Source organism: Metopolophium dirhodum, chromosome 2 (genome assembly GCF_019925205.1).
Source record: "Metopolophium dirhodum isolate CAU chromosome 2, ASM1992520v1, whole genome shotgun sequence".
NCBI classification, from domain to species: Eukaryota; Metazoa; Arthropoda; class Insecta; order Hemiptera; family Aphididae; genus Metopolophium; species Metopolophium dirhodum.
Genome location: NC_083561.1, coordinates 14,002,117 through 14,018,423, shown reverse-complemented (window position 1 = coordinate 14,018,423; position 16,307 = coordinate 14,002,117). Strand labels below are relative to the sequence as shown.

General features: G+C 29.1%; 1 protein-coding gene across 6 annotated transcripts in view; it reads right to left on the bottom strand.

Moving 5' to 3' along the window:
* The window catches only part of LOC132939579 (ADAMTS-like protein 1), a 204,014-nt gene that overhangs the window by 127,547 nt on the left and 60,160 nt on the right, over nucleotides 1-16,307 (bottom strand). For all 6 annotated transcript variants that reach the window (XM_061006828.1, XM_061006830.1, XM_061006832.1 and 3 more), the window contains exon 2: nucleotides 11,121-11,292. In XM_061006828.1, coding sequence (XP_060862811.1) covers nucleotides 11,121-11,168 — 48 coding nt within the window. In that variant the 5' untranslated portion in view covers nucleotides 11,169-11,292. The remainder of the gene's footprint in view (nucleotides 1-11,120; nucleotides 11,293-16,307) is intronic.

The window sequence follows — 16,307 nt, the reverse complement described above, 5'->3', positions numbered from 1 at the left end:
CGTGTCTGTGTGTATACGAGATGTTAAGATCCTACGTAAGGATTCAATTGATAAATCCGATTATTCTGGTTGATAAAATATTAATGTAAAAACTGTAGTTTACCAATAACATAACCTGAAGAATTTGACATTACAACATTACAATTGTTTACGGGCAAATCGGTTTATGTGTTTTTCGCGAACCAATAAATTGTGTGTGGATTTTCCTCGTAAAATAAAGAGCGTTTTTAAGGGGGCAGTGACGGAGAGGAAGGAGGTCGGTTGATATAAAAATTTGTCATTTCCGTTTATCCCGGTGGTTTTATGTTTCTGTTTATCAAATTTTATAGTGGTTTTTTTGGCATCGACCAATCAATAATTCATTATTTCTGTACACACACGGACGCATAAATCTATCGGATCTGAGGTGTTGCAGGACCCAGAAAAATGGCAACGACATTTTTACGTCCATAAAAATAAAATATAAATACGCATTTTCTCGGGCCCGATATACTTACATACTTCGGTGGTTATCATATTCGACCCCCGTGTACTGCAGACTTTAAAACGCAAAAAAGGGCCGTCGCACAGGTGCGAATATTTGAATGGCCAAGTCCTTAAGGTACTTGGGTATTGTCCTGTGGGGCGAGTGCGCACGGGATTATCGACGACGGTGTCCAGGTGTTGTTAAAAGTTCCGAGATTTCTTTCTTTAGCCCGGGGAGAGGTCCAAAGTTTTCTTGGGTCGTAAAAATAATAGCCACCGAGTGTAGGTTTCTTTTTTACATCGGTTTTGACGTTTTTATATTATTATTTTTTTTTCTTCGCCCGTTTTATGTACACGAAAGGAAAAAAAAAACAACAAACAATCGTAAACAAATCCTGCTGGCTGTAATATTCCGAAAAACTTTAAGTTACTATTGTGCGGAACACGGTAGCAGAAAATGTTTGACTCGCACAATGCCACACACACACATACACACGCGGGCGCGTCTATATAATATATCTGTGCGATTTTAATTCGTGCAACGCGACCGATATTTTTATAACGCCGTTATAATATTATTAGTGGTCTTTACAGTACATTATGACGTATTGTGTAGTATGTTATTCGTATTATTTTGGTTGTTAATGTCTCTCAATTGTAATATCTAAATGGTGTGTACAATGATACTATTATATGCATGTGTTTAATTAATGTTTCCTTGAACAATTTTCTTCGGAAAAAAAGTATTTTTTTCTCTAGCAGCGTTTTTATGTATTTTGAGACTTTCAAACAAACTTTTATTGTGTATGTGTGTGTGTGTGTGTGTGTGTGTGTGCAAGGTGTACTACGCGGTGTGTTGCAACAAATAATAAAATGAGATTAAACTTGTCAGACCCTTGTTTATTATCTCATAAATAGAAGACTTTTTCTTCATATTCGCCTACAGCGTATATAACTTCAAAGACCACAATAGACCAGACAGGTATAAATGTATAATAGGTCACGAAAGACTTACCACTCGCTTCTCTCCACTCTCAATCCAAAAAAATATTACAATCAAAACATTGTAATGATAATATTAGGTTACTCGACCTTAATCTAAACTATATCACAAATTGAGTATAATATAAGTTTTGTTTTTTTTTTACAAAACAAATAACAGCGTTTACTAAATTAGTGTATTATCCGGAATAGCTCTTATACGTAAATCATAAATTGTATTTTTTTATCAGACTTGGTTAGGTTAGATCAGGCGCGTAGCCAGTGGCACAACTTGTCCAGTTCTGAGCCCAACAGCCCCCCCCCCCCCCCCCTCCTGCTAGTCACGTTTATGAGCGTAGTCAAAGTTTTTTTAGATGGGAGTTTTACTTGTATATTTAAATTTAACTTGTAGGGGTTATAATTCTTATAATATTATAGTCATCAATCTTTATATTAATATAATATCAAATATGAAATAGAACCATATAACAACATATTTTGTGGAATCATGAAGCATAATTTAGCAATTTTATTTTTTATCTAAATACAATTGAATGGAGTCGTTTCAAGTTTTTAACACCCAAAACACCCCACTGGCTGCGTCAATGTGTTAGGAAACACCAAAAAATATATTTTATTCCTATCTAAATATTTTGTGAAACATTCGATTCGGGCAATCATGACGGGCCTATATAAAAAAAAAGTAAAATATCAGCAATTATTTTCATAATATTGTAATAGTTTGACAGTTGATAAACGCTTAGATGAATGTGGTGATAATGAAAGGATGTCGTTGACTGCGTCCACAGTGCATGGCATCAGCTGTATATAAGTCAGTTTCAAGGTGGACCAATACCAAAGTTGTCTGTATTGAATGGTGAGCTCAATTATTTTTTGATCCTAACAATGAAAGTAGGATTCTTTGAAGAAAACCGAAGAATATAGAAACGGAGGAAAAAACGCGTCGGACTTAAGTGGCGAGCGTGCAGGAAGATAGTGGACTACGCCAGTACCTATATATAAGTTTGTAAGTGTTAAACGAAAATACAATGTCCAAAATCGATAAGTGCGTGTTGCTCCAAACCACGTATTTTAAACGTTTTTTTTCCCAAAAACATTTCGCACTCGTACAGTCACTTTGCCGCACAACGTTTTCTTTAGATCTACTAGAAATGGGCTAGTAAATACCGGACCGCGGTCGGTAATAGGACCAAATCGAATTTGCGTCTCCAATACCGCACAAAAACGCGGATAGACTTAAATGGATTCTAGGCACTATTTTCTTACGGCCACGTTACATTTTTATTTATCGCTTTTATTTTTCCCGCTACCGCGCCCTCCCGCCCAAACATATTATTTTCATCCCGCCCACGAAAATTCGCGAAGACGAAATCCATTAAAACCCCCGACGACCTTTTCCTCGAGTTATGTATTACGCACACACACACAACACGAAAACATAATAATTCAACACTACGCGATTATTTGTATCGGAGAACCTATATAAGAGCTATTGTTGTAGTAATAAAGGGTTATTATTAAAACAAATATACTTGGTTATACCCGCGTGGTACCGAAATCTATGGGTGCCTAAAGTAAGACTGATTTTACTGACGACAATGAGTTGGATGATTCGTTTTTTTTTTACAATAATGTAAACTATTGCAATTATACGCCATACTCAAAACGTTTTCCGAATTATGAAATATCCGTATGAGTTAGGCTAATGCTCAATGAATAACTAGGTAAACAACGGTTATATTATTCATTAATTTATTAAAAAGTATTTATTTTTTTTAATTGATGATTAATAATGACGATTTAAAATTCATGTTATTATTAATTACAAATTGTACATTTAGCTACTTTACTATACTTGAGTTCCGTGTATATTTTTAGTTTAATTAATTCAAGCCTTTTCATATTTTATCACTCATAGTCATACATATGCTCAATTTAAAACCAATATAATGTTCATATTTTATTTTGGTATCACTTATATTTGTACTAAATATAATTAAAACTATTTCATATATTACATCATAAAAATGTGTAACTATGAAAAGTTTAATTATTCTAATTTATTATATGAATCATTTTTTTTTTACTTAACATAATATCATAATATCAAAGGAATATTTTGTGTAAGCTATGGTATTACTAATTATATTTTATCATGTTTATTTATGCATCATTATTTTACATTTTTTCAAAAAACTAACAAATATATTATTTTATTCGTACAAATTTCTTTCAAAAATTCTAATGTATTTAGATACCAACAATAAAATGTAAATATTATATTAGGTAACAATATTTTAGAAAAAAAAAATATAATTAAATTAAGTCACATTAGTATTTTTGGATTAAATAGAAACAATACATTATACATTTGAGAAGTAACAATATTACAGAATTTAATTACTTATGTATATAAGTTATAAAATCTCTAATTAATATTTTTTTTCCCGGTAATATAAAACCCTGTGAAAAATGTTCTCCAATTAATATCAAAAGATTATGAATATTAGAAATACTTAAAATACGCAATTCATAACAATGAATTTACAGAAAAGATTGAAGTGGGGAAAAAAAAATTATTCCAACTCACGGTCGAAATTTTCAAAAGTTAAACTATATTATTATGATTATTATATTATTTAAAGTTGTACCGACTCGTACAACAATTGTAACAGAAACGAATATTTATGCATATATTATAATGTACAAAATAATAATATACCTATGTAAAATCTATATCAGTACCTATAATATAAAGGCTATACCCTATATGTCTCAACAAAGAGAGTTTCGTTTAAAAAATGATTGTCCCTAGCTTTAATGCCAATGATAATAGAAAATTGTTTTTATTAGAATTTGCATATTATTTTATAAGAAAGACAAGACTTATCACATGTTTTTAAAATGCATGTTCCTTTAATTCCAAATAACAGAAAATCGTTTTTGTTGTACTTTGCATATTCTATAGAAGCACAAAACTTATCACACGTTTTTACATAAGACCGTCTACAGATGACATGATATATTAAACCGAGAAAACGATTTTACTGTTATCCTATTTTAATATTTTATGACTTATGAGATATCTGATGACTTTTATGGTATCTACGATGATAAAATTAAAGTGAAATATATTGCATTGATTCATCTATAAATGGGTATCATGCAAGAATCGACCATATTATCCAATAATAGTCTGATTAAAGGAATAAGACTATACATACCTAACCTAAAACTTCTGGGACCTAACATATGGGTACACACAAGGGTTTTTAAAACACCATTGATAGTCGCTTCTCCATACCTACAGGTAATTGATCTCCTGATTTGTTATATCTTCATATTCTTCTTCGTTGTTAATTTTGAGTCCATAGATTTTTCTTAATATCTTCCATTCAAAAGTCGCTAATTGAGTTCAATCGATTTTTTTGTAGCTTACGCACCTCAGGCATATTGTTCATAGACATAAGGGCTATTGGTCTCACTAGATCTTTGTAAAGTGTTATTATTGACTTCTGCGATAGAAGCTTTGATTTAAATAATAAAGGTGATTATCAAAAATAGCATTTTTATGTACATAGTTCAAACGTTTAATGAATATAGTTTCTCAGTTATTGAAATATTTATGATAAGGATAATAGTCCTTACAAAAGATTTGAACAAAATATAAAATATTTTAATATACCTATTACCTATATTATTATATCTATTATTCATTATATTTTCTACATTTTTAAAAATTGTAAAATATATTCATGGATTAATATTAGTTACTACATTTTCACAAAATCAGCATAGCTACTATATCTTACGAATCTATACAGTACCTTACAGTACCGAGACTTATTATGCTTAGTAGGATAAAGTATAAAGTTAAATAACTCAAAAACGACTCGTTCGAATTTTGATTTTGATACGTCATATAGTTATTAGAAAAAATATTTACTAAATAATTAACAGTAAAAAGGGGGATTCTAATTTGGAAAAAATAAGATACCACTATATCCACTGAACACTTATTAAAGAGTATAAAAAATCTCAAGAATTTAAAAAATATAGTCTTTACGTAGGTATATAATATATTATATATACATTAAATATACATTCAATATTAAAGAAAAAATGGAGGCGAGCAATGACCATGCTTGGTAGATCACCCTGTATAATCATTGTTGAAATATTCAGGTAATTTCACATAGGCTCGGAGTTTATCATCAGATTGCGTTATTGAAGAAAAAGGGGTGAGCATTATTGGCGAATCACTCTGTGTGTGATGCACATTGCGCGTTATTGGTAATGTGATTGATAGCTGTACAGTGCTTACCTGTAGGGTGTTATTCCCGTACAAATGCGTACGTCATTAAATTAATTACTTATGATATTCACATTATGATTAGAGTATGAATAAGTAAATAAGTTTTTGAACTTTAAAAAAGAATGTATAATAAATATTTATTACCATTGGTGTTCACCATCATGTTATAATAATAATAATAATTGTAACTACTGACGATGATAAAATATTACACAAATGAATCAAAGAATGTTTAATTTATACAGTTGAGTATATTTTGTGTTGCATTAAAAACGAAATAATAAATTTAAAACTTTAGTTTTACTAGGTAACACTTTTCAAAGAGTATCTGTATCGAGTTTATTTTATCGAGTACCGAGGGGGATACTTATTTCAATATCCATTAACGCTAATTATTCTTTTTTACACTGCAGTTATGATAAAATATTCGATTATTATTGAAATTGAAATAAAACGTTTAATTTAATACAATGTTATTGAATTTGATTAACATTTAACGCATACACACAATATTCCAAGTATCTACGTACATCATAATCGTAATTGTATAATTTGTATTACTTTACTTTAAAGAACACTATTGATATAATATTATGTTTATATATTGTATGTATAAAGGTTTCTAATAAGGTTAGGATATTGGCGTTTTGTATTTATTATTATTAAATTTTTATAAAGCATTAAAAAATTATAATGTTAAATTCCTGTAATATGATCGAAATATAATATTTATCTAAAGAAAAATATGTATAATATTGTCTACGGAGTGGCCAAATAATAATATTATTGTATTGAGTAACGAGTGTGAAATAAGTAATATAACAATATTAACAATAATAATTTTGGATTTGGGATGTAAACGATTGGAAAGCGAAAAACAAGGTTTTTGAAATTATTTAGCTGAGTCTTATAAATAAATTTCCTTCTACGTAATTATTCCAAAGATCTTACGACTTACACCAAAACTTTAATCAACCGTGAAGGAACTTCAAATATATTTCACCTAATGTACCTGTATAATGTATTCCATATAGTACATTCCTTAATAATATTCCAACTTGAAACATTGATTCTCCATCAGTGTAATTACAAAAGATTTTAAGGTTAGCATTAGTTATTTCTGGTACTTAGATTATTAGCTTCTAATTTTTATTCATCCAATACCCAATAGAAAAATGCACGCGTCTTTGCTAATGTTGTCTATGATACAAATTATATTTTATTTTACTGATTATACCTAATATAATATATCCTTGTGTTTTTGATACTTACAATTAACCTAATTTTTTGAGCCTATAAATTTATTTTTTTAATGTTGCCTTGATAACTTAAATCTGTTACTATGTTGAAGGTTGGTCATAAATTTCAATTAAGAATTTCAGTTGACAACTACTATAAAATGCAAATGCTGATATTGTTGACGGTCAATAAATTTTAATTATTCGTTAATTTTTTTGACTAAAAATTATGTTTTATTAATTTTTTAATAAAGTTTTATTGAATCCAACAAGAACAAATAGTTATAAAATAATATAAAATAATTCTAGTTCGAAACTTTTGAAAATGTATAGTAAATATAGTAAATGCCAGACCATGGGTTTCACGAGAAAAGTACATCTACAGAGACGATGACTTAGCACTCTGGTAATTGAATTTCTATAAATAAATATAATGACTAAATAACGCTAGGTTTTCCGATTTAGTCTGGATCCTTAATATTAAATTCAAATCATATAACCGGATAATAATTTAAGTAGTAATCATTAAAAACATGTACCGATAACGATTAACCATAGAGTTGTTGTTAGTTTTTAGTTACATAACTTTTAGAACGTATAAAACAATTTAATTTATTTACGTTACAGCATTATTAAACTTAGTTAAATTGGATTTTGATATAGTTTAATGTTGAAATATGATTTCAAATGTTGTAAAAATAAAAATAAATAAATAGAGTTGAAATTGTTTGGCTATAATTTATATAAAAAAATATGTCCCAGAAATCGATCCAAAACATTCAGCACCAGACATACTCTTGTAAAATAGTTGTGTTCATTTATTTTTCACTGTGTACGTCGAAAGCCGTTATTATTGTCGCTGTGAAATAAAATTACTTAACGGTTTACTAAACTTGGATAAAAAAAATTTTAACAAATCTTTAAGATGCTCATAACTCGTGAGTGGCAAAACTAAAACTAAATGTCATATTTTTGATTGGTTAATTGTTATAATATAATATTGTGTACAAAAACACGTACTTATAGAATAATAAGTTACACGTACTTACGAATAACTTATTATTCTATTTTCTGAAATCCGTTTCAATGAAATTTTTCGTCACAACTCACGAAAACATATAACTATATAAGGTGATTAAAAAAATAATATATAATATAGTTTATATTCGTTGGTTGTAATGATAATATTAATATACCTACATTGTGCACTTACACATTTGAATAAATAGAATGTATGTTCATAAGACTGGCGCGACATTGATAATCATTTTAAATAGATTTTGTATATTGTATATGCTTTCGTATATGTTATACTAAGCACATACTAAAAATGTTTAGCAATAATTTCTATCATCATTATCAAAGTTATATTTTATAACTGTGTCGAAAAAATGATGATATTATGTACAATTAAAATGTGTAAAAATTAAAAATAAGTTGCCTTTATTATTAATTTACTTGAATAATTTAATTATATTAATCACCAATTAGTGAAATTCTGTATAGCTTTTCTTTTAAATCGTAACGTCCTGACAGCTTTAAAATTCTAGCATTTATAATAATAATAATCATTTTAAGTTATGCATATTATAATACACTGCTGGTGTTAATATTATGTTAATTTACCGTGCGCCAGTCATTATTCCAATTTCCAATTATTTATACTCTATTTAATTAAACTTATAAATTATAATACACTTGTATCATAATCAATTATACTATATGTCTATATTACATAAGTTCTCATTGTGTAATAATTATTTAAATACCGTTTCAAAAATATTCAACTTGAAAAGTAAATTTTTATTATGGATTTCATTGTTTTACAAACTATTTATTATGTATACGTTTTTTCGAAACGAAAAAGCCACAAGGAGAGCTCATTAGCAGCATATGATATACATTATAAATTGTAATTTATCGATTGTCTACAAAATATGTGCAGTGTAGGATTAATATTATGTTAAGTTAGGTGGTACTGCGTACACAAAAATCTTCAATTATAAATTTAAAAAAACGGAACAAAGTACATATTTTGTTAAAAAAAACTCGAACGACGCAATGTAATTTAAATGTATTATAATGCTATTAATGTATTATTAATGTAGTAATCACATCTTCTACAATCAGCTGCATACGTTCTCATCTCCTAACTAACAAATAATATTCCTTGGACGGCAAGTGATGGGATTCGTGGAGGCACTATCCACAAATCTACTGGTTAAGAACAGTTAAGTAATTTATTAATCCTTGGTTAGGTCATACTTATATTGTGGTACAGATATAATGACAACCTGTTACTGGCGTGCAGTGTGGTATAATATAATATCCCTGCAGATACAGTTACACTCAATGAGGCTATCATAGATAACGCATTGAATAATGAATTGATTCATCCCAAAATCAATTCTCTTGTTATTTTAGAAAACGTTATTTATATTTTTAATTTTATACCCCTTGACTCCGGAGTTCTATAGGTACGCAATAATGTTCTACAATCGTTTAAAGCGTCGGCTGCACAACACGTGCTTTAAATCGTAGTTGCACATTACATTAGGTAATATGTATATACATAGGTATATATATTATACTTATTTATACATATACCTGCATAAACCAGTGAACAGATTAATATCATTTTTAATGCGTCTTTTGACTCGCCGGAGAGTTGAAATAATATATTGTCGTTATTATTATTATTATAATATTATTACATACGATCGCGAGACGTTTTCTTACGCGTCATAAAATATGCTAATCGTGCACAACGCGCCTGTGTAAATCAAACAGTGTGAAAACTTTTCCGAGTGTGACGATATAGAAATTATTCACGTGAGGGATCCACGGGTGGCCACGGTAGTATTTGTTTTGATTATTGTCTGAAATAAATCTGTGTAAAATGATGGTTAGGTGTGATAAGGTTGTCGCTAGCGGGTTTTGTATTAGGATGAAAAAAACGTATAAAATGGGGTTAAAAAAAAACGTTGTGGGGTGCTTATATAACTCCACGGGGTTGCGTAACACTTCACAACACGTACCGAGCACACCTTTTTTCTTAAATAAATGTAGTACCTATGGCGAACCGACAAAAACCACACACGAAAAAAAAAACAAATTTAACTTTCCCCTTTTTACATAATATATTATTATTATAAATGTCCACGAGATATGAGCGCTGTTCTCGAACAATGAGACTCCCGGCCCATTCTAGAGAGAAATAAAGAAAAACTATTTTTTTTCTTTTAAAATACAACCGTATCAAATATTATTTTAAGTGAAATCAATAAGCTCAAGTCCCCGCCGTCGCTGCATACAAACTATCGGTATTATGTTATTCTTCTTATTATATTATACATACAGGGTGATTCACCAAAAATGCTCACAGCCTTTTTTTTCAATAATTCTGCTAGTTGGTATACTTGATTTGTATACTAAGGATATTAGCTCCATGATAATGAGTTTGGAAAATATGGGGCTATGGTGATTTGAAAGTTTTGGCGATTTCTATTGATCGCTATCATCATAAATGATTTATAAAAATGGTTCAAGTATAATAAATATACTAAATTCAATATTACAGCTACTTTATATTTTTGTAAAACTATTTTTAAAAATAGTTTATCCACTAAATAATTTAAAGTCTAACAGAGGAGTTCTCATTTTAAAAACATAAGTGTGTATGACTACGAAACACTTTTCATGTAAAAGAAAAAAATCTCAATAATATTAAAATAATATTATGATCTTTTAGTATATTTATAAATTCTAAAAATCAGTTTTTCAATAACTGCATTATAGAAAAACAAATGGGATGATCATGATTTATTGATTTGTGAATCACCCTGTATATATATCGTAAAGTAGTATCGTACGAATATGTATTGAGATGAAAAAAAAAATAGTTGAAATTGCCTACCACAATAATATAATATTATAATATTATACAATGTGCACACACGCCAAACACGATATCACCGACATTATTACTTCTACCAGTCACTATATGTAATATCATACAGCTGCTGCTGTGTGGATGAATATTATAATAATAATAATACCAACAAATAGCAATAAAATAGTATATTATTGTGTGTACTTACTACGAGAGTTGCGATTAATGCGTTGAAATCTCGCGTGCCGCACACCATGTCGTCGTCGTTGTCGTCGCACCGTTCTTCGAGAGGACACTGTGCGATCGAGTGGTCGTTTATTTCGTTGGATTTATTGTAAGACAAGCGACGGTTCGATCATCCGGGATTTTCCAACGCACTCCTGAAATCGGTAACATTTTCGGATTAATAATATAAGAGCGAATAAGTCTTCTTGCTGTAATCATATATATAGACAATAATAAAACAATGGATGTAGGGTCGTATCATGGTCGTATGCTTACAACTAAACGCAAGTGAGGCTCTTCGGTGGGTTTAGCGGAAAACTGAATATTATTATAAATTCAAAATACATTCGTCCACATTTTAAAATTTAATCACAAACAAATGCTGTTGATGTCCTATCCTATACCCAACCTATAGGTATGTACTTTGTAGTTTGTACATCGTGTGTGATGTTTATAACGCGAATATTATTTAACAATATTCGATCGTTAAGTAGGTTACGTTTTAATTTTAATTAAGTAATTAATGAGCTTAAGCTGAGTTTAATTTACTAACACCCTTTTTTAATATGGTAAGTAATTATTTCAAGTACTGTACCTGCATTTCAAAAAGGTATTTCAAGTACCTACAACTTATGAGTGTAAATAATTTTAAACGTCATACTATAGTATACCTACCTTCCTTCATTTTGAGGTTTTTATAGTTTAAAAAGTAAATTCAATAATAACTTATCTCATTTTAATAACATTCATTATTAATGCATTGTCTACGAATTACAATAGTGAATAGGGGGGACGAGGTGGCCGAGTGGTCTAACGCGACGGATTCGGCACAGCCGGTCCGAGTACGATCCTCGACCACTGGGCGGCATTTTTCTCCGTGCAAGTCACGGTGTCCGGAGAACAAGTGCCGCCATCCCCCCACTCCGGGGCACGGCAGAAACCTACGGGTGCCCCATTAGAAATTCTGCCAAACACAACACACACGTGTACCAACCTACCCAATATAAAACCTACCAAACCTACCCAATATAAAACCTACAGTGCCCTCCCCACACCCAATGGCCTATGTTGCCGCGGGTTACCCAATAAAAAAAAAAAAATAAAAAAAAAAAAAAAAATAGTGAATAGATACTTACTACCTACCTTAAATACAAACGGAAATCATTGTATAGTTAATGCTTTGAAATTTTCTATTATTCGTGTTTAAGTATGAATACTATTGTTTCTAATTGTTTCATTTGAACAATAATTTTTAAAAAGGTATTTGGTTGTACATATCTGTATTATATTTGAAAAATGCAGTAAAATATTATGACATAAAAAATGACAGACTATAATAGTTTTAAAGTGTAAGTGACAAATTATTTAATAATAATTAATAAATACATGGACAATAAAATAATATAGTTAATTATATAATGTGTCTAGAAAATTATTAATAACAATATTCAGTTATTGTATCAACGACTTATGCTGTAAACTATTAAAACTCTAATTTTCTGAACATGATGTATTCAATAATTGTATTATACAATATTCTTGTTTCAATTTAATTTCAATTTTCAAAATTCGGAAACAGTGAAGTGTTGTTGACATTGAATTCGTACTATGTATTAATAAATGCTCGTTGTTATTAAAATACACTATATTTTGACACTGAAACGTTATCATTTATCACAAATTTAATGAAACTTATATAATGTTACGTCTCGCACGTTTCGCATCAATATGATGAACACAATGATATCATAGGTAGGTGATATCAGGTAGATACTAAACCTACCTACCAAGGTATATATATATATATTATAATAATATTAACAATATAGGTATATAAAATTGTATTTAATAGACCGATATTAACTCATAATGGCAGTCCACCAATAATGGTTCACTTATAGGACTGTCGATTTCAATAGTGATAATAATTGTTCGATTATCGTTTTTTAGTTTAATGCCAAAACGGCCAAAATATGATATTATGAACTTTTTTCGTTGCATTTCGTTATTTTAAATTCGTTATTTTATTTTATAAAACATATAATCTATAAATACATTTTACAATAAGCATGTATGGTACAAATTGGCATGGTTGACATGATTTAGTAATCACCCAGCGGTAACACTTACTGGCTAGAATTAGAGTTATATAAGGTCACGGTATTACAATGTAAATATGTAATTAAATACATTAAAATGCATTACATTTTTGATGCCTTAAATCTGGTACAAACTTTTGAAATTATTCATAAATATAGGGACGAGAACATAATTATTTCAGTTTATATAACATTATATTATACATATTAAATAAATATAAACTACCATAGGTACAGTATATGATAGTATTTACTATTTTAATATATTATAATAAATAATTCATTGCAATCATTTTAGATTCTGCTATCGTCCATGTGCTCAGACACATCTAGAATTGTTATATCTATTTTAATTTCCAGTGTAGGTACATTAGACGTTATACGATCATCTAATTTGGGGAAATTTAATTAAAATAATTTAGTTTAAATCACCATATCACTGTTTTAGTTGACAGTTATCAACGCATACACTGCATAATATACATAAATACATAATGTACGTCTTAAGTGTGGCGAGCACTTTCATTTCGATCATTTTCTCGGAACCTACATGCATGATATAAAATGGTAATTATTACTAACATCGGTATTTTTTTTAAATTATTTTTTTTTTACTTCGAGAAATCTCCCAACCATTTGTTATTAATAATAAACCTTCAAATAATTATATATTAGTACACCGACATGACGTAAACTATGAATATTACTCCCCGCGTATTTGTGTTAATAACGTTTCTATAATATTACCTTAATTTGATGTACTTACACCTCTAAGTTATTACTTTTCTACATTATTTTTAGGGTACCTGCCTATATAATAGTGACTAAGGTGTTCTGGTAAAATTTAACAACCTTAGTGTATTAGACAGGTGTAGCACAGTCGGGGAGGACTAATAATTAACGATTTAGTTTATCCGGTGAAGGTTTTCTATTCCTTATTGATATACCTATATCAATCCGCAGCTGGTGGTCGAACATTGTGATAATTGGTTTTATCAATAATAACAAGCGCATACTCGGTTCATGTGACTATTAATTATGCATAATATTATAATAAGTTACATAGTATATTTCCACATTACGGTTTAAAAGATGAATATTAATAACTCAAGCCAACTCGCGTTGATGTGTAAATATTGCGATATGTTTTAATGATTTATCGAAACATAATATCACATGGTTTTTCTTCTGATGTCTGCATGGAATGAGGTGCCAAAAAGTGTCAAGCGCGTATATAACAGTAGTTTATCGGTCATTTTAATAATAATATTATGTGACGTGTAATCCGCATGTAATAATAATAATTGTCGTAACTTACAAAATGCAATGAATGTTGTACAGTTTGCGTGGTAATAAGTAAGTACCTACGTCTGCTTGCGTATTATGTATTCACCGTTTCCCGTGTAATACGATAAATATTTTTATATTTTTTTTTATTTTAATGCCCTTTTAATAATTTATAACGTCATGTATATCATGATTTTTTTTTTATGAATACGAGATGATATGACAATATTACATTAATGAATCATAGATTTTTATATCAACTGACTTTATTGCTAATTGTATGCCGACTTATTATCCATTACGGTATAGCCGATTTGAGTTGAGGGTATCGTATATTTTATTAATTGCGTTTATGACACTACGTGTTTCAATTTAATTTAAATGTTTTCGTTTGAAAAGTACATTTAAAAATAAATGAAGTTTTCTGACAAATATGTACAGTGTTCCGAATAAATTATACAGTGTTCAAGATTCTCTGTATAGCAATCTGCAGTTTTAAATTATTATTTTTTTTTTCAGTTTTTTATAATAATTACGTGAATAAACAAAAGAGAATAAAAGATGGCTACAAAATTAAAACAATACGTCCATTATTCTCTGTATGTTGACCAATATTCATGTTGAAAATGTTATACATTATTGTGGTGATAAGATGGGGAGTTTTTAGACGAGACGTAAATACAAATTCAAAGGAAGAGGAGAATACGGAGAACGGAATCGAGAAGACGGCGAAGAAGAGAGCTAATAATAATTCTGTCCGGCCACAGTCATCGGTTCATTCTGATCACGTCCACTTGTTTGCGTAGTGAGCTATGACTTAAGTATACGAGAAGAAAAAAACCCTTGCGGAGGATGCAAATTTATTTAAATTGAACGACAGACCCGAACGGGTCAGGGATTATGCGGTTCAAGACCAGCCAGGAGAGTCCGAAAATTGGTATGGTAAAGAACTTTTGCAATGTTGACGTTTGACAATTTTAAATAAAGGACAATTTCTTATATTTGTTTGGTCAAAATAAGAACGCGTGTTCGAAAAAAAAAATCCAATAGTCTTTGTTAACACGAATATAAAATTTATATTATTATTATTTATGAATAACGTTCAGTATTCTAGTAGGCATTTAAGACAACTATAATAAATGTCGAATAAACTATATATGTTATTTAGACAATACTACATTAAATATAATTAACTATGAACTCTAAAACGAATAGTATAAAATCATTTCTTCTTTCTGTATGGATACTTACAATAATTACAAAATGTTTTATTCAAATCATAATTAAAGATTTTACTAGGCATGTACAATTTTTATATTAATACCCATAAACTAAATAAATATGTAATATTATGTACGAGGCTTAAATATTTTAAAATCGATTAAAAAATCACCAATTAGGAACTCTTGGAAGTATTTTAAGCCGTGTTTACGTGATGCAACTTACAATATTTGAATAAATACGTATATAACAAGAACCCCTACTGTGGTTGTAATATTATAAAAAATCACTTTTTGTATAATAGTTTACTGTAATAGTCGGTATTACTTTTTAATGAACATGTTTTATAAGAGCTATTTTTTTAAGTTTATAACAAATGGTCAGATAACTTGAGTTTTTTTTTTATGAAAGAGTTGAAAAATAAATCTTTTTGAATGATTTCAAAAATTCTTTGGAGTAAAAATTATTAAGCAGAGATGAATAATTTCGTATTATGTAACACTACATGCAGCATAAATAATATAATAAGTAATAACAGACTAATATAATGATCATAGGTCTTA